Below are 19,674 nucleotides of genomic sequence, written 5' to 3' on the forward strand. Positions count from 1 at the left end.
CTTTTTGGGGTCAGACAGAGACGGTTTCCCACCATGTCACTGAGTGCAATAATAGGTTTGCCGCGGTTATTTGATGTCCCTGTATTTGTGGGAATTTGGTTTCATATTTTCAAGAGAATGTTTTATCTTTTATTTTTTTTACAAGGGCAAACAAAACTTGCAAGTTTAATATCCTGGAAAGGTAGAATAGTAGGTTCCTAAGCGTATTATTGCTAAAAGATTTCATTTCATTAAAGTTAATAAAGTGGAGTAAAGCCAATACACTGGAGCTATTTGTAGATAAGTGTTATATCAATCTAATCAATATTATTTTATCTCTTTTTCTCCCCCCCCTCCCACCCCCTCTCTCTTCATCCCCCAAATCCTCTTTGCCTGCTCCAACTCTCTTCTCTCTCTTATTTCTCGTCACAAAATAAAGTGAAATGTGTGGTTTGTGTTTATACAAATTCAGTTGAGGAAGAAAAGCAAAGAAAGACAAAACAATATGTGATGATAAATCTCTTATTAAAGTATTCGCCACTATTTAATATAAAAAGAATGATGCTGCGCTTTCTAACAATATATTTTTCTCAGAACATGTCAAGACACACGGAAAACGTGTTTTCTGTTATGATGCAAACTTGTTACCCAAGTAAAACCTTATTTTATTTTTTTAAACTTCTTTAGAGATTTAGTAGTTAATGATATATGGGTTTTTGCTGTCTGTAATTTTTTATTGGAGTCCCTGATGCTCACTTCAGCCCGTCCCTGAGTCACCGTTTCTCCCAATCTGAGGAATGAAAAATAGCACCAAGTTACTGAGACCAGGGGAGTAATGCCATATACTCAGAGGGTGAGATCTCACCGCGATCACCCGAAAACCACTACTCACGTGAATGGGGGGTTTCAGCCAATTGTACTGGGATCAGTTTGTGTGTTAGGGCCGTTCTATAGTGTGTGCGGCCGTGCGCGAGCGCGTGCCTGTGCGAACGCGCGTGAACGTGCCGCTCGCTTTTTGTGTGTATGCTGTGAGCGAGTGAGGTACTGTATGTATGTGTGTGTGTGTATGTGTACGTATATGTGTGTGTACCATTATGTGTATGTGTGTGTATGTGTGTTAAATAAGTTTTGAAATAAATAAATACTTTAGTAAATTGTTTATTAACATTGTACATACATACACACACATACACACATACACACATACACACACATATAAACAAATATACATACATTTCACCGGCGGCAGCAGCGCAAATTCCTTATTTTCTTCATCTTCCCCCCTGTCGGCATGTTGCACACACACTGCTGTGCGCGCGCGGCACCATAATAGAAAGGCTGACTAACCTCAGCCAACTAAAACTGCCGCGCGCGCACGGCGTAGCAAGCGCACGCAGTACAGAACAGCCCTAATATATAGAACCCCTCAAGAGTGTGCACAAGATGTTGAAAAAAGTTTCCGGTTGAGATAAGCTTTGTGGATTTGCTGCTTTAAACTCACACAGATCTGGTTTGTCGTGGGCTAGCAGGAGTCCGTGCTTCTTCTGATCCCAGGGAGACTACGCTTGCACATCTGGAACACAGGCGTGTTCAGTGGTTTTACAGTACACTCCCTTACTGTGTAATGTTAATTATCTCGAGCCTTGATTTTAACTAGGACCATGTGCGTATGAGCTGGGTTATAGCAATTTCAACATAATACATGTTTACCTGGATTATAAAATGAACTTTACCAGTAATAGCTTTTGTCCATTTACCATCACAATGCATTATTGTTTATATTGCACCGTTGCACTAAATGTTAAATTGCTAAAACAAAAACAACAAAAAACAGCACTCGTCGTAGGTCCAAGAATGTCAAATATTCAGTGTTTCAGTAAATTCTTCAGCGATAACAGATAATTGACATTACATCACCAACAGACAGGAAATTAATGGCATAACCACATGTGTTTTTTTTAATGTAATATAAACAGGGCAAAAAGGGAATTATTTAAGATAAAACAAATATCTACAGTAGAAATGTACTTACAAGATCTGGCGATTGATGGGTTACAGAGACTATTACTGACCATGCACGCCTGTAACCCAGGCCGTACTGAAAGCTGTGTAATACGGCACGCACACGCTTATAGGGGTTCCATGTTAAAATGATTAAGAAGTAAAGAGTGACTCACTGTGAGTGCTCATTTGCATGTCATTACCCAGAATCCCTGGCTACCGTGGAAGGGTTGTATGCTAAGAGATAATGCGGACAGGCAGGGTTGCAGACCTGTCTGATACCTGCAAATGCACCAGAAGTGGTATTTGTATTTACTGTACACTGTACTGTAGAGGGTTTTTGTCACTTTTTTACCCACCCTACTATTACTAAAGAGGGTAAATAGCATGTTACCATTATCATAATTCAATTACATTATTTTCAGCACTACATCACATGAAGTACTGTTCTTTTGCATTCTAATTCTGCAAATATAAGTACAGTACAGTATTAACAAAAAAAAAGCTTTGCGGAGTAGCCCCTTTGTATTTGCCCATCACAACGTGTTTGTAATATAGATTACTCTGTACCCCCATTGTACCGCACTGCGGCATATGATCGCACTTTATAATTAAATAATAATAATGTCTGGGGTGCCTCTTGCCCATCTTACCTCCATGAACTAATCTGAAAAAAAGCTTCAAACGGCTGACTTTCAGAAAAAGGAACAGTTTAGGTGAACAGACCATACTAAAATTATGATTTAGATACGTTTTCGAGCATTATCGGATTTCCTAAACCTTAAACTATTCCCTCCACTTCCCCCTTTGCAGATAGGGACTGCAGCATTGCTCTGCAATATATAGTGATGATGCAAAATAAATCATCGAAAGTCATATTAATTATCAAGACATGTATTGCAGTGATTAGAGATCCACTTTTTTAAAATCATAATAAGGACACATTTATTCAGAAGCTAAATGTGAAGTAACAGCTAAAGCGGTGCTTTGTCATTGCATCTTTGATTCCTGTTTCAGAGACAGGAAAACATGATGACAACTGAACTTCTGATAGCAACCTGTGATGTTAGAAGGGATAGTAAAATGAAATGCCAACATCTGCACTGGGTCTGCACCGCTGGCTCGGAGTGAGTTAGAATGATATGCTTTCCGTAGACAAGTTTCCCACTTGTCAAAGGAATCAAATAATTTATACTTTAAATTTGTATTAATTAAACTTAGAACATGTTCTGGGATGACGATTAACCTCCCAGATAAATGAAAAGTACAGCAGCGGAGCATGTTATATTGATGATATATAATAGTGTGTGCTTGTGTGTATGTGTGTATGTATATGTGTATGGTCAGAGGTTTTAGGTCTTGCACACCTTAAATGCTATAATGTTTGCAACATACTTTTAAAGTACCGGTGCTCTGTGGTTCAGGAAAAAACCTGTCTGGTGTATTCTCAGGATACATGTACTGTAAGTAAGTATAGGATCCAAGGTACTTCGGATTTGCAAAAAAGAATCTATTCTCTTAGTGGCACACACCACCACAGTGGTGTGTGCCACTAAGAGAATAAATTCTATGTATATGTGTATACATACACCCACTATATATGTTTGACTTCCGAGTTATCAGCCTTCAGAAGATGTATACTGTACTTTACTAAACAAAAAGAACCAATATGCCTGTTGGGAAATACTTCTTGAACATTAGACCCCATAGCTGAGCATTGATAAAAGCCTTTAGCCTCCCCAACATGTTGCGTGATATTTTGCAATATATTGATGGGTCTTTTAACACACAAGGGTGAGTGACATACATAGAAATGCAAACTTTAATAACCCCTCCAGTGCCAAAGGGCCAGCATTAAACAGCATTCTCCCTAGTCCCTGCAGTGCTGCTGCTCCCCATTGGAAAGCACTGTCAGTGTTCCAGCTGTTCCATGTAACTGTGTATCAGGGGAAGTCTCCAGAACATTACAAATGTTGGAAATCACAAAGAATTGTTCACACTCCTGCTCAGAATCAGGGGAGCCCCTTTATCTGCTCAGTCCAGTAAAGTCCCCACATGTCCCAGGCTCCTGGGGGATTCTTCATAGCAAAGTCTCTGCCCCACCCCCCTTTCTGCACACTATCCTGCACACACACACACTATCCTGCACACACACTATCCTGCACACACACACACACTATCCTGCACACACACTATCCTGCACAATATCCTACATTATCCTGCACGCGCACACAGTATCCTGCACACACACACACACACACACTATCCTGCACAATATCCTACATTATCCTGCACACACACACACTATCCTGCACACACACACACACACACACTATCCTGCACAATATCCTACATTATCCTGCACACACACACACTATCCTGCACACACACACACTATCCTGCACAATATCCTACATTATCCTGCACACACACACACTATCCTGCACACACACACACTATCCTGCACAATATCCTACATTATCCTGCACACACACACACTATCCTGCACACACAGTATCCTGCGCACACACACACACACACACACACACACACACACTATCCTGCACACACACACACACACACACTATCCTGCACAATATCCTACATTATCCTGCACACACACACAGTATCCTGCACACACAGTATCCTGCGCGCACACGCACACACACACACACACACACACACACTATCCTGCACACACACACACTATCCTGCACACACACACACTATCCTGCACAATATCCTACATTATCCTGCACACACACACACTATCCTGCACACACACACACACACTATCCTGCACAATATCCTACATTATCCTGCACACACACACACTATCCTGCACACACACACACTATCCTGCACAATATCCTACATTATCCTGCACACACACACACTATCCTGCACACACACACACTATCCTGCACAATATCCTACATTATCCTGCACACACACACACTATCCTGCACACACAGTATCCTGCGCACACACACACACACTATCCTGCACACACACACACACTATCCTGCACAATATCCTACATTATCCTGCACACACACACAGTATCCTGCACACACAGTATCCTGCACACACACTATCCTACACACACACACACACACACACACACTATCCTGCACAATATCCTACATTATCCTGCACACACACACAGTATCCTGCACACACTACCCTGCACACACACTATCCTGCACACACAGACACACACACACACACACACTATCCTGCATACACACACACGCGCGCACACACACACACACACACACACACACACACTACCCTGCACACACACAGTATCCTGCACACACACACACACACACACACTATTCTGCAGACATATACACACACACACACACACTATTCTGCACAAACACAGTATCCTGCACACACACACACACACACACACACACACTGTTCTGCAGACATACACACACACACACACACACACACACTATTCTGCACACACACTACCCTGCACACACACAGTATCCTGCACACACACACACACACACACACACTATTCTGCACACACACACACACACACACACACACACACACACACACTATTCTGCAGACACACACACACACACACTATTCTGCACACACACACACACACACACACACACACTATTCTGCACACACACACACACACTATTCTGCAGACATACACACACACACTATTCTGCACACACACACACACACACACACACACACACACACACACACACACACACACACACACTCCCCCTGTAGCGCACAGACACCCCACACAGTAGCAGCAGGCAGGCACTGCTCCCAGCCGCACTCATGTCATTGTCCCCTGCCCCCAGCTGCAGTGCCCCCCCTGCAGGAGCCCCCTGTGCCCCCCCTGCAGGAGCCCCCTGTGCCCCCCCTGCAGGAGCCCCCCTGGGCGCCTCACCCCACAATGCTTCCCAGCAGTAATGCAGCATTACCTTGCCGATGCCGGCCATGCTCCCCGCTGCCTCCCCGGCCGCGCCGCAGGGTCACAGTACCGCCTCGTCCTCTGCAGGGAGCGGCGCTACATCCCAGCACCTCGCCCGGGTACCCGAGCAGCCCTCACCCGGCTCCTTCTCATGTACCACCCACCGGCCACTGTGTGCGCCACTGGCCGGAGCCAGCCCCTCCCCGCCGTCACGTGACCCGGCTGGATCAGAGCTGGGAGGGGGGGGGGGGGGTCCTCAGGAAATTCTCACTTTCTCATCTTTTAGGGAATGTTACAATGTGGTGAGTGTGTGTGTGTGTGTGTGTGTGTGTTTTTTAGGGAATGTTACAATGTGGTGAGTGAGTGTGTGTGTGTGTGTGTGTGTGTGTGTGTGTGTGTGTGTGTGTGTGTGTGTGTGTGTGTGTGAGTGTGTGTTGTGTGTGTTGAGTTGTGTGTGTTTGTAGTGTGTGAGTTGCAGATATGGCATGCATGGCTTGTTCAGTGAGATATATTGTCACTAAGGACAGGATGGTCACATCAGTCTCTATCAGGTCCCTGCAGCTCCTCTGCTAAAGTCATCCTGAAGAAATGGAATAGGAGTGTACACACTCACTCACACACTCACACACACACAATCACACACACTCACACACACACTCACACACACTCACACACACACACACACACACACACACACTGTATGTTAACGGTTTCTTAAACAATTAGATGACAAGGCACAAGCAACAGTGGTATAATTGTATCTAAAACAAGACAATTGTAAGATATATTGAGATATCATAAATCATTATTAAATGCCACTATTCATGTGTTGTAGGAGAAACGCAGGGGGTACGATGTATACATAATGATACCACACCTGGAATGTGACATACACTTCTGGGCATCACACTATCAAATAATTACCATAGAACTGGAATAAGTGCAGAGAGTAACCATCCCTAGCAGAGGGGCTGGACCATACTGTGTTAGTTATTAGGAAACCCCATTAAATTACGTTTACATTCACATTGGAAACAATGAAAATGTAATTACTATTTACAGTGTACCCAAGGAAGGATCTTTAGTCCCCAATTACATTAACACTGTGTTACCCATGTAGATGACAGAAATTGATATTACCATCATGGTTTTCTAAGGGAAAGGGACACAATTGTGCTTAACACTAGATTCAAACATACCTTTTGGTACCTTTTATTCTGGTTGTAGCCAGTGTGTAACAGCACATACAAGGAACTTTGTGAGACAAGTACACAACTTGGCAAACTTCATGTTAGTGTGAGTGCAGATTGTTTAGACCTGGGACATAGTGCCCCAAACAGTGCTGAGGCTCAGGGAAAGCGGGTGCTTTCCCTGGCCTTACACAGCGTGCCGTCCGTGGGCGTGTCGGGGGCGGGTCTGGGGGCGGGCCAGTGACATCACGGAGCTGGTTCGCCCTCATTGGGCGAACCGCTCACGTGACCGGCCCTGCGCTCCGGCGAGCGCCAAATTTGAAAACATCTTGAGACCCACGCTTCCCTAAGCGTGCGGGTGCGTGCGCGAGCCCGTGCTAAAGTCGCTCTCATTGTGGCTGCAGGGGCTCAGCACAGCTCAGCACGGCTCAGCACGGCTCAGCCTTGCTCACACCACTATGTCCCATGGGGTTCCAGTAGAGGTGCGGTGCTAAGTAGCTCTTAGTGCTGTGTATTGTGCGTCTGTAATCAGAGTAGAACTATATCTGTAAAGGCGCATAAACATGGGATGCAGTTTTTAAAGATTAGTTGCTGTATCTCACAATGATATAATCCACAACCAGCCGTTTGGAAAATAGAATGTGCATTTTTTGCACAGTGAATTCATCTAATGTGTAAATCCTTATATCATATTTAAAATTCTCTACATTGTTATGATGTTATGCTAATTTCACAAAACCCCACTGCACATTGCAGGCCTGTCCTACCTCTCCTAACACAGCACATTGCAGGCCTGTCCTACCTCTCCTAACACAGCACTGTTACGCCGATGCTCGCCACAAACCGGGACCGGACCGCGGGGCTGAGGTGGGGTTATATAATCACCGACCTGAGTCCACGCAGACTGATCCGGAGTGCGCAGTTCGTAGTCGTACATCGCAGGGTCAGGATTGGAGAAGGCAGCATCGTCGTTATGGAAGCAGGAGTTCGGCAACAGGTAGTCAGGATTTCCCCGCTTCAGCTTAGGAGCGTGAGCGCGGGGGTGGCTTCTGCGCGAGGAGCGGCCTCGGCCCATGACGCCGATCTCAGCAGGAGGAGACAGCAGGCTGGCCGAAGTTCACCGCAGGGCAGCGTCGGGAAGAACCAACGCTTCAGCGCAGAAGTCCAAGGCAGGTCACTGCAAGAGGATCGCAGCAAGCCACAGGAAAGGAAGGGTAGCCACTGCTAGGAGGGAATGCAGCAGGTACCGGTGCTGGCAACACGCTTCAGCACAGACGTCCCGGGTAGGCCACTGCAGGAGAATAGCAGCAGGCCAGTGCTGGCATCAACGCTTCAGCACAGACGTCCAGGGCAGGCCACTGCAAGGAGATAGCAGCAGGCCGCAGGAAAGGAAGGGTAGCCACTGCTAGGAGGGAATGCAGCAGTACCAGTGCTGGCATCAACGCTTCAGCACAGACGTCCAGGACAGGCCACTACAGGAGAATAGCGGCAGGCCACAGGACAGGAAGGGTAGCTACTGCTAGGAGGGAATGCAGCAGTTACCAGTGCTGGCATCAACGCTTCAGCACAGACGTCCAGGGTAGGCCACTGCAAGGAGATAGCAGCAGGCCAGTGCTGGCAACAACGCTTCAGCACAGACGTCCAGGACCAGGCCTCTGGATACTCAGGAACTTGGAAGGTAAGAACGCTAGGAGAGAGGCCTGGGGTGGTTTGTGGCAGAGACAGTAACATAGAGGTAGGAATAGTTATGCTCGGCGCTGGTTCAGAGCCAACGCCTAGAATATAAAGGGCGGAGATCCAATCACAGGAGGAGGGTGTGTGAGAATTCCTCCAATGAAGTAGCACAGGGCAGAAGCTGCAATGAGAGGCAGCACCTGTGCCATAGATTGCCAGAGGAAGCCTGCAACTGCACAGGTCTGCAAGGCAAAAGTCAAAGCCAGTAGTGGATTCCTTACAAGCACATTGCAGGCCTGTCCTACCTCTCCTAACACAGCACATTGCAGGCCTGTCCTATCTCTCCTAACACAGCACATTGCAGGCCTGTCCTACCTCTCCTAACACAGCACATTGCAGGCCTGTCCTATCTCTCCTATCACAGCACATTGCAGGCCTGTCCTACCTCTCCTAACACAGCACTTCTGCCGCCCCAAACTAGATATCTTGATTTAAAAAAATCACATTTTATTTTTAAGCTATGATTTTCAATCCTACATATTTATTTGAGAATTATTGCATTTCCCTAATAAATGTGGGGGATTCTCTTCAGTTTAATGAAAGATAATTAATGACAAACTCCCTAAGTGCACACAGTTTGGAAATATACTTACTGCGTATCTACATTTATTGTAAGAAGGGCTTTTTTTAAGGAAGAAATGTGTCAAATCTATGAACTATATTGGTCAAAGAGTGAGCCACTGAATGAGCCACCTGTGCTGAAACAGGAATATCCTTAAAACCTGACCTGTTGGTGGGTCTTGGGGACTGGAGCTGAGCCCCTGTACTATAGTATCATTGAGACACGTGTTTAGCTGTGTGTTCTGTAAGAGGCTCTCTGATAGTGCAGGAAACTCATGCTCTTTAAAAAAAAGGAGCACTAACAGAGGAGCACTGTGTTGCTTTTATCCTAGGGCAGGGGTGCTTCAGTTTCACTCCAGTACTCAAGCCCCCCCCCCCCCCCAACAGGTCAGGTTTTAGGATATCCCTGCTTCAGCACAGGTGGCTCAATCAATCCCTGCTTCAGCAGAGGGAGCTTCATCAGTTCTTGCTTCAGCACAGGTGGCTCAATCAGAGACCCAGTCTTTGACTGAGACTCTGATTGAGCCACCTGTGCTGAATCTGGGATGTCCTAAAAACCTGCCCTGTTGGGGGGACCCAGCGGGGGCTTGAGGACTGATGTTGAGCACCCCTGCACTAGGGGCATTATACTTACTAATGCTTATTGATAATAAATATATAGAGGGTGCCATTACTGTTTGGGAGGCAGAATCGTGGTATCAAGGAATTTAAAATGTGTGTGTATATATATATATATATATATATATATATATATATATCCCTCTCACTCCACACACACCTTGTGTAGAGCACTGTTTATACTGTGGGCTCTCCATTCATTTTTATTCACACTGATACACATACACACTCTTTCTTCACTTGCTTTCAGTTACCCTTTGACACCTCTAGCCATAAAACACATCCACACGGGGGAAGGACAAGCACAGATAACATTCCAAGAGACACTGTTTTTAAGTTATCCTTGCTTCATTCATTGTAACATCGCCGGAAGAAGAGATCAGTGTATCTCGAAAGCTCGCACTAATAAAAGCATTTCGTTAGCCACAGAACGGTATCATCTATTTATTTTTTGATTATTGAAGCTCGGCTAACACGGTACTGATACCTCTACATGAAAATATGGAAGATACCACATTGTACCGCACCCAAATGAAGCTAAAGGATTTACTGAAAAAACAGGCACAACTAGACAGCGATATCATCTTCCTCAGCAAATGCAAGAAGGAGCATCTGATCCCAAAAGGACTCGTCCTCAAAAACCCACTTGCTACCACATACAACACAAAATTCTCCCAACAACTGTGCACCAGGAACTCAGAAAGATTAAGGAACCATCTCATCAGCATCTGTTACAGCAACAGGAGAAAGACAAAGGTGACAATAGACAGCATCCTGGAGACAGGAGAAATTCACACAGACACATGGAGAGGACTCCAAACATTCCATGAAAACTCCTGAAGGGTCTAATTAGCAATAAGGAAAAGAAACTGCACAGACTGAGGCTAAGAATGAGATACTCTGCAGCAGCCAGCACAACAACTAATAATACAAACATTGACAGTCACCAAGAGCAGGACTGCACTGTTAACCTCTCAGATTACACACCTAATCAAGCAGAGTCCTCAGTATTATCAAAGGGTCTCACATTCTGCCCTACCAAGCCTATGGACAAGATTGAGCTGTGCAGTGACCTAGAAGAATACTTCAGAAGGCTGCGTCTTAAGGAGTTCTTCCATGACAGACACAACCAAGATTATGCCAACACTGCAGAAGGAGAGCCGCTGCACATGAGCAGGGAGAAGCTAAAATCAAACTGGATCCCACAAACTGGGCGCAACCCCACATTGGACCGGTACATTGAAAGCTTCAGACACAGCGCCAAAACCACCATCCTGGACAAAGTAAGGAAACAAACATATAATCTGACACTGATGGAGAGGAAAGCCATAGAATCGCTAAAGGCCAACCACAACATAACAATCAAACCTGCGGACAAGGGAGGAGCAGTGGTCATAATGAACACCACAGACTACCTGCGGGAAGCACACAGGCAACTCTCTGATTCAAAGTACTACACCCAACTGCAGGAGGATCCAACTAAAAAATACATGCGAGAACTCAACCGGATCATTAAAACACTCCCGATCCACACAGGAGAACAAATTCTGGACCTGATACCAGCTAACCCAAAACCTGGCACATTCTACATGCTCCCTAAAATTCACAAAGAGGGTAACCCTGGGCGCCCTATTATCTCTGGATCTGGCACACTTACCGAGAATATTTCTGGCTGGGTGGAGGGCATTCTAAAACCACTTGTCAGGAACACACCCAGCTATATCCAGGATACCACCGACCTGCTAAACAAACTGAATGCCATTGGCCCCCTCCCTACAGGAACACTACTAGCAACTATGGATGTAGAGTCACTTTATACAAACATCCCCCACGAGGATGGGATTTCAGCCTGCAGATACTTTCTGGGATCGCAGGAGCCACTCACAGAGACAGTGACTAAATGCATTGAATTTATTCTGACCCATAACTACTTCACATTTGGAAATGACACATACCTCCAGACAACCGGGACCGCTATGGGTACTCGGATGGCGCCACAGTATGCCAATCTGTTCTGCGCAAAACTGGAAAGTGACTTTCTGTCCACCTGTCACTTGAAACCCCTTACATACCTTCGCTACATCGATGACATCCTCCTGATTTGGACCTCTGGCGAACAGGACCTCCTACAGTTCTATGACAACTTCAATACTTTCCACCCGACCATCAACCTCAAACTCACCCATTCCCCGGATGAAGTACATTTTCTAGACACCACCATTACTATAAAGAACAACCAACTACAGACTTCTTTATACCGCAAACCTACAGACAGAGCCAGCTATTTGAGGGACAACAGCTTCCACCCGACACACACCAAACATGCAACCATCTACAGTCAAGCCATACGATACAACCGGATATGCTCCGACACAGCAGACAGAGACCAGCGGATTAAAGCCTTGAGATCAGACTTTATAAACCGTGGATATAACCACAGAATTGTAGACCAGAAAATTCACAAAGCCACCAGAATACCAAGAAGTGATCTCCTTGAATACAAACAGAAGGAGACAAGCGACAGGGTTCCTTTGGTGGTCACATATAACCCACACCTAGGAGCCCTACGCAAGATCGCCAGGAAACTACAACCCATCCTCCAGGAAGATACAAGACTGCAACAGGTCTTCCCTGAAGCACCCTTATTATCATACAGACAACCCCATAATCTCAAGAATATTATGGTGAGGAGTAAAGTATTCAGCAGTACAACTGAATGCGGGACAAAACCATGCCAGGACCCAAGATGCAAAACCTGTGCAATGCTCTACACAGCGGACACAATACAAATACCACACAAGAATCGGGAATACAAAATCAGAGGAGGGTTCACCTGTTCCTCCAGCAATGTCGTGTACCTCATCATGTGCATGAAATGCCCAGGGGGCTGCTACTACATAGGTGAGACAGGACAGGGGCTAAACAAGAGAATGAACCTGCATCGCCACAGCATCACACGCGGAACAAGAGACAGTCCTGTTGGCGTACATTTCTCTGACTCTGGCCATAAGATGAACGATCTGAGGGTTGCCATACTCAAAGGTAATCTTAAAACCCCGAAAGAGAGACGGTTGCATGAATACAAATTTATGCAACTGTTCGGGACACTTAGCAGTGGCCTAAACAGAGATCGAAATTTTATGAGTCATTACTGACACTAGCGAACTCTCTTCCCATGAGCGCTAAAGGCCATGTCTGTACATACTGTGCTATATGTATGCACACACAGCTGTCTCTCACACATACTAATACTCCTTATTTTTCCATCCATATACACCAATAGGGACCACATAGTATCCACACACACTTTTAGTTGTGCTACAAACTCTCACATTTCCACACCCACCCACACCATTTATATCCCTCTCACTCCACACACACCTTGTGTAGAGCACTGTTTATACTGTGGGCTCTCCATTCATTTTTATTCACACTGATACACATACACACTCTTTCTTCACTTGCTTTCAGTTACCCTTTGACACCTCTAGCCATAAAACACATCCACACGGGGGAAGGACAAGCACAGATAACATTCCAAGAGACACTGTTTTTAAGTTATCCTTGCTTCATTCATTGTAACATCGCCGGAAGAAGAGATCAGTGTATCTCGAAAGCTCGCACAAATAAAAGCATTTCGTCAGCCACAGAACGGTATCATCTATTTATTTTTTGATTATATATATATATATATATGTTTTTACTGTCGCCATTATATTGTTATATTGTAAATAAAACAATTTTGCTTATCACTGTAAATAAAAGCCTTTATGCGCCATCATTTTACGTTTGAAAATAAAAATACATTTTATGTAAAGTATTCTGCCATTATATTTATTATTGTAATATGTAATGTATATGTCATTATTCACATCTCTGTAAATATTAGGCAGATATAAAATGTACATACAAGGAACGATATGCATAGCCTAATACAGAAACATTTTTGTATTTTTTGGGGGGGAAAGGATGGCAAAACCTGTTGCCCGAGAAAGAGGGGTGAGGTGAGGCAGAGCGGGGGGGGGGGGGGGGGGTTGGGGGATGGGGGGGGAGTGTCTACCCTGGTCTCTGGTGTCCCTTTTGGATGAACTTCATAGACTTCATAGAGGTACTGATTGTCAAACGCTTCCTTATCCATAATGCCTTATCTCCTTGTTTCTTCCTTAGTGAGCTTGACTCGTTCTATATAATTATCCATGGTTCCAAGATTTTATATTGATAATAATAATTTAAAAATAAGAAAGGTCCTGTCTCGCCAGACCTCCCCCCCCCCCCTGCATTCAAGGCATTTGTTCTTTTTTTTAACTCTTCCTGCGGTAGTTACACACTATACGTCCCATTTCTGCATCACTTCTGTTCGTGCCCAAATTGCGTCGCCGCGGGTGCTAACGGACTCCCTATTGAGACTGATACTTTACTGAGATAACGTGGCGTAAATGGAGCAATCTAAACTTATGCTACATTAACTCAGTAAACTATCATTCTATCATTCTCAATAGGTCCTCCATAAACACTCGCGGCTAAGCAACACCGGAGCCCTGGCATTGCAGTAATCACTTGGCTGTGTGCCAGAGATTACAATAAGGGGCACTACAGCTGTATATAGTGGTCATTATATACATAGTAACGGTGGGCATATTGCCAATCTGGTGGATGCCAGCAAAATAATAAGGTGTATTTTTGTCAGCAACCTTACTGTACATCTCCAGGCATCAGACTTTAGTAAATAGCACGTACATAAGTAATTGTGTGATAATTACTAATTGTCGTGCTCATTTGGATGGACCATGTTAAAAATATCGTCAACGTATCGCTGCATCACATAGCTGCTTTGCCACTAACGATTTGCCTTTAGTGAGTGTGTCGATATGGCGATATTTGCAGATGGCAACAATTTTTTACATTAATGTTACAAAATTTTGGCTAATGTCTGAACATATGTAATGCAAAGAGCCTATATGGGATATTTTGCGAATGTTTCAGGGGGTGCTTGGAGGTTATTACAGTTGCTGTTGAAAGATAAATACTATTTGTTTGAAGCAGCAGTCCGAGATGCACAATAATTCTGTCAGGATTGCTGCTTTAGAATTACACAAACATGTTCAATAATGAGCGTGTCTGCATCATTCTGTGAGTGCTATTCTAAGTTATACACTGTGTACTGTGTGACTTACTTTGTTATATTTTATATATAACGCTAATATTTAGCAATTGTATCATTGTGGTCGTAATATTACCAACTACTCTGCAACTAAACAATGTTATGGTTGTTACTTATCTCACAGCAATAGCAGTGCAGATTATATAGTGCAGGAGTGGCCAACTCCAGTGCTCAAGGGCCATCAACAGGTCAGGTTTTCAGGATCTCCCTGCTTCAGCACGGGTGGCTCAATCAATGGCTCAGTCGTTGGAATATTTCAGTCATTGACTGAGCCACTAATGGAGCCACTTGTGCTGAAGCAGGGATATCCTGAACACCTGACCTGTTGGTGGCCCTTGAGGCCTGGAGTTGCCCACCCCTGATATAGTATATCCAAGGACTCTGAGACCGTGCTGCATTCTGTGTGCTATGAGCGCTGCTTAGCGTCGTCACAATGTAGCTATCTTTGTATGACCATTGGTCATTTGTGGAAATGCTCATAGAACTCTTTATTCTAAGGAAGCCAATAAGATTTGCCCACTAAATTGGGACTGTCTAAAAAAGTTAAAATGCACATTTGTAAGCACAAAAGCTCATCACGCTTTGATTATTGCCCTAGATTGTGCTACATATCACAGAATAAAACTTTGTATAATAGAAAAAGAAAAGATATGTTATTTAGAAAAAATATAGATCAGGAGGACTTTACCTTAAAAGAGCAATCCAGGCAATATCCTATGTGTGTTTAAAAAAAGAAAAATCAGTTCTGTAGTATTAGATAACACTTCTGGAAAAAAAATTTTAATTCAACTCTTAATGCCATTTTTAATGAGTTTTAATATACTGAGCATCCTTTGATTTCTGTAGCAGGTTTTAGCATTTCCCCAGCAGTGCAAGGTCTTTGTAACACTTTCCTGTTTGTGATCATTTGTTAGTAATGTTCCCAGCAGTTTGACTTGCAAACTGTTACAATAGATAATGTTACCTTAGTAATATAATAATACATTGTAGCTGCTGAATTACACTGACTGAAGGATTGATTAAAACTGAAAGGCAGCCATTTAGTGAACCCTGGGAAGCAGGATCTTTGCTGATCAATCACGGGAGGACTAATTGAGTGGCATTTTAGGTAATTAGTTTTCAGTAAAGGTAATCAAAGGCTGCATATATAAAACCTAAAAATTATATATATTTATATATATATATATATATTTTTTTTTTTTTTTTCTTTTTAAGTGCTGCTACTTTAAAGTCCCCAAAATCCTAGTAAAAAGTAAGAATTCTCAGCAATAAAGATTCTTCTTTTCCTAATAAAGGAAAGAAGTCAAAAAAGTGTAAAAAATAAAAGGTAAGTATGTTTTATATTATCAACAAAATGGGGGAAATTTTCATACAAGGCATTATATCGATAAATGTCAAGACGATATACAGCGTACATAAAGTGTTCCCATCAGCCAGGGATGAAAAAAACAAAATGACGAGAGAAAAATACCAAGAGCTTATCAGAGCAAGTACATCGCTAGGAAAATCACGGTGTGAAAAACTAGCGCTTATCATTCTGAGTTCAAATGTTTTTCACCATGATTAGTCGGTAGCAAAAGTTTACCTGGATCGGGGTAAGGGTATGTGGGAAGTGGGGGTAAGGGTATGCGGGAAGAGGGGTAAGGGTATGCGGGAAGTGGGGGTAAGGGTATGTGGGAAGTGGTGGTAAGGGTATGCGGGAAGTGGGGGTAAGGGTATGCGGGAAGTGGGGGTAAGGGTATGTGGGAAGTGGGGGTAAGGGTATGTGGGAAGTGGGGGTAAGGGTATGTGGGAAGTGGGGGTAAGGGTATGCGGGAAGTGGGGGTAAGGGTATGCGGGAAGTGGGGGTAAGGATATGCAGGAAGTGGGGGCAAGGGTATGTGGGAAGTGGGGGTAAGGGTATGTGGGAAGTGGGGGTAAGGGTATGTGGGAAGTGGGGGTAAGGGTATGTGGGAAGTGGGGGTAAGGGTATGCGGGAAGTGGGGGTAAGGGTATGCGGGAAGTGGGGGTAAGGGTATGCGGGAAGTGGGGGTAAGGATATGCAGGAAGTGGGGGCAAGGTTATGTGGGAAGTGGGGGTAAGGGTATGCGGGAAGTGGGGGTAAGGGTATGTGGGAAGTGGGGGTAAGGGTATGCGGGAAGTGGGGGTAATGGTATGTGGGAAGTGGGGGTAAGGATATGTGGGAAGTGGGGGTAAGGGTATGTGGGAAGTGGGGGTAAGGGTATGTGGGAAGTGGGGGTAAGGATATGTGGGAAGTGGGGGTAAGGGTATGTGGGAAGTGGGGGTAAGGGTATGCGGGAAGTGGGGGTAAGGGTATGTTGGAAGTGGGGGTAAGGGTATGCGAGAAGTGGGGGTAAGGGTATGCGGGAAGTGGGGGTAAGGATATGCAGGAAGTGGGGGCAAGGGTATGTGGGAAGTGGGGGTAAGGGTATGCGGGAAGTGGGGGTAAGGGTATGTGGGAAGTGGGGGTAAGGGTATGCGGGAAGTGGGGGTAATGGTATGTGGGAAGTGGGGGTAAGGATTTGTGGGAAGTGGGGGTAAGGGTATGCGGGAAGTGGGGGTAAGGATATGTGGGAAGTGGGGGTAAGGGTATGCGGGAAGTGGGGGTAAGGGTATGCGGGAAGTGGGGGTAAGGGTATGCGGGAAGTGGGGGTAAGGGTATGCGGGAAGTGGGGGTAAGGATATGCGGGAAGTGGGGGCAAGGGTATGTGGGAAGTGGGGGTAAGGGTATGCGGGAAGTGGGGGTAAGGGTATGCAGGAAGTGGGGGTAAGGGTATGCGGGAAGTGGGGGTAAGGGTATGCGGGAAGTGGGGGCAAGGGTATGTGGGAAGTGGCGGTAAGGATATGTGGGAAGTGGGGGTAAGGGTATGCGGGAAGTGGGGGTAAGGGTATGTGGGAAGTGGGGGTAAGGGTATGCGGGAAGAGGGGGTAAGGGTATGCGGGAAGTGGGGGTAAGGGTATGCGGGAAGTGGGGGTAAGGGTACGCGGGAAGTGGGGGTAAGGGTATGCGGGAAGTGGGGGTAAGGGTACGTGGGAAGTGGGGGTAAGGATATGTGGGAAGTGGGGGTAAGGGTATGCGGGAAGTGGGGGTAAGGGTATGTGCGAAGTGGGGATAAGGGTATGCGGGAAGTGGGGGTAAGGGTATGCGGGAAGTGGGGGTAAGGATATGCAGGAAGTGGGGGCAAGGGTATGTGGGAAGTGGGGGTAAGGGTATGCGGGAAGTGGGGGTAAGCGTATGTGGGAAGTGGGGGTAATGGTATGTGGGAAGTGGGGGTAAGGGTATGCGGGAAGTGGGGGTAAGGGTATGCGGGAAGTGGGGGTAAGGATATGTGGGAAGTGGGGGTAAGGGTATGCGGGAAGTGGGGGTAAGTGTATGCGGGAAGTGGGGGTAAGGGTATGCGGGAAGTGGGGGTAATGGTATGCGGGAAGTGGGGGTAAGGATATGCGGGAAGTGGGGGTAAGGGTATGCGGGAAGTGGGGGTAAGGATATGCGGGAAGTGGGGGCAAGGGTATGTGGGAAGTGGGGGTAAGTGTATGCGGGAAGTGGGGGTAAGGGTATGCAGGAAGTGGGGGTAAGGGTATGCGGGAAGTGGGGGTAAGGGTATGCGGGAAGTGGGGGTAAGGATATACGGGAAGTGGGGGCAAGGGTATGTGGGAAGTGGGGGTAAGGATATGCGGGAATTGGGGGTAAGGGTATGCGGGAAGTGGGGATAAGGATATGCGGGAAGTGGGGGCAAGGGTATGTGGGAAGTGGGGGTAAGGATATGTGGGAAGTGGGGGTAAGGGTATGCGGGAAGTGGGGGTAAGGGTATGCGGGAAGTGGGGGTAAGGGTATGCGGGAAGTGGGGGTAAGGGTATGCGGGAAGTGGGGGCAAGGGTATGTGGGAAGTGGGGGTAAGGATATGTGGGAAGTGGGGGTAAGGGTATGCGGGAAGTGGGGGTAAGGGTATGTGGGTAGTGGGGGTAAGGGTATGCGGGAAGAGGGGGTAAGGGTATGCGGGAAGTGGGGGTAAGGGTATGCGGGAAGTGGGGGTAAGGGTACGTGGGAAGTGGGGGTAAGGGTATGCGGGAAGTGGGGGTAAGGGTATGCGGGAAGTGGGGGTAAGGGTAGGCGGGAAGTGGGGGCAAGGGTATGTGGGAAGTGGGGGTAAGGATATGTGGGAAGTGGGGGTAAGGGTATGCGGGAAGTGGGGCTAAGGGTATGCGGGAAGTGGGGGTAAGGATATGCGGGAAGTGGGGGCAAGGGTATGTGGGAAGTGGGGGTAAGGGTATGCGGGAAGTGGGGGTAAGGGTATGCGGGAAGTGGGGGTAAGGGTATGCGGGAAGTGGGGGTAAGGATATGCGGGAAGTGGGGGCAAGGGTATGTGGGAAGTGGGGGTAAGGGTATGCGGGAAGTGGGGGTAAGGGTATGCGGGAAGTGGGGGTAAGGGTATGCGGGAAGTGGGGGTAAGGATATGCGGGAAGTGGGGGCA

The 19,674-nt window shown here is 46.0% G+C and overlaps 2 protein-coding genes across 4 annotated transcripts in view; one reads left to right on the forward strand and one right to left on the reverse strand.

Moving 5' to 3' along the window:
- ST6GALNAC3 (ST6 N-acetylgalactosaminide alpha-2,6-sialyltransferase 3) overlaps positions 1-6,164 on the reverse strand; it is a 238,383-nt gene extending 232,219 nt beyond the window's left edge. For 2 of the 3 annotated variants that reach the window (XM_075615778.1, XM_075615776.1), the window contains exon 1: positions 5,949-6,164. In XM_075615778.1, the coding sequence (XP_075471893.1) occupies positions 5,949-5,966 (18 nt within the window). In that variant the 5' untranslated portion in view covers positions 5,967-6,164. The remainder of the gene's footprint in view (positions 1-5,948) is intronic. The other variant, XM_075615775.1, reaches the window with a different exon arrangement.
- The window catches only part of ASB17 (ankyrin repeat and SOCS box containing 17), a 41,154-nt gene that overhangs the window by 545 nt on the left and 20,935 nt on the right, over positions 1-19,674 (forward strand). The gene's annotated exons all lie outside the window — the stretch shown is intronic.

This window comes from Ascaphus truei, chromosome 10, assembly GCF_040206685.1.
Source record: "Ascaphus truei isolate aAscTru1 chromosome 10, aAscTru1.hap1, whole genome shotgun sequence".
NCBI lineage: Eukaryota > Metazoa > Chordata > Amphibia > Anura > Ascaphidae > Ascaphus > Ascaphus truei.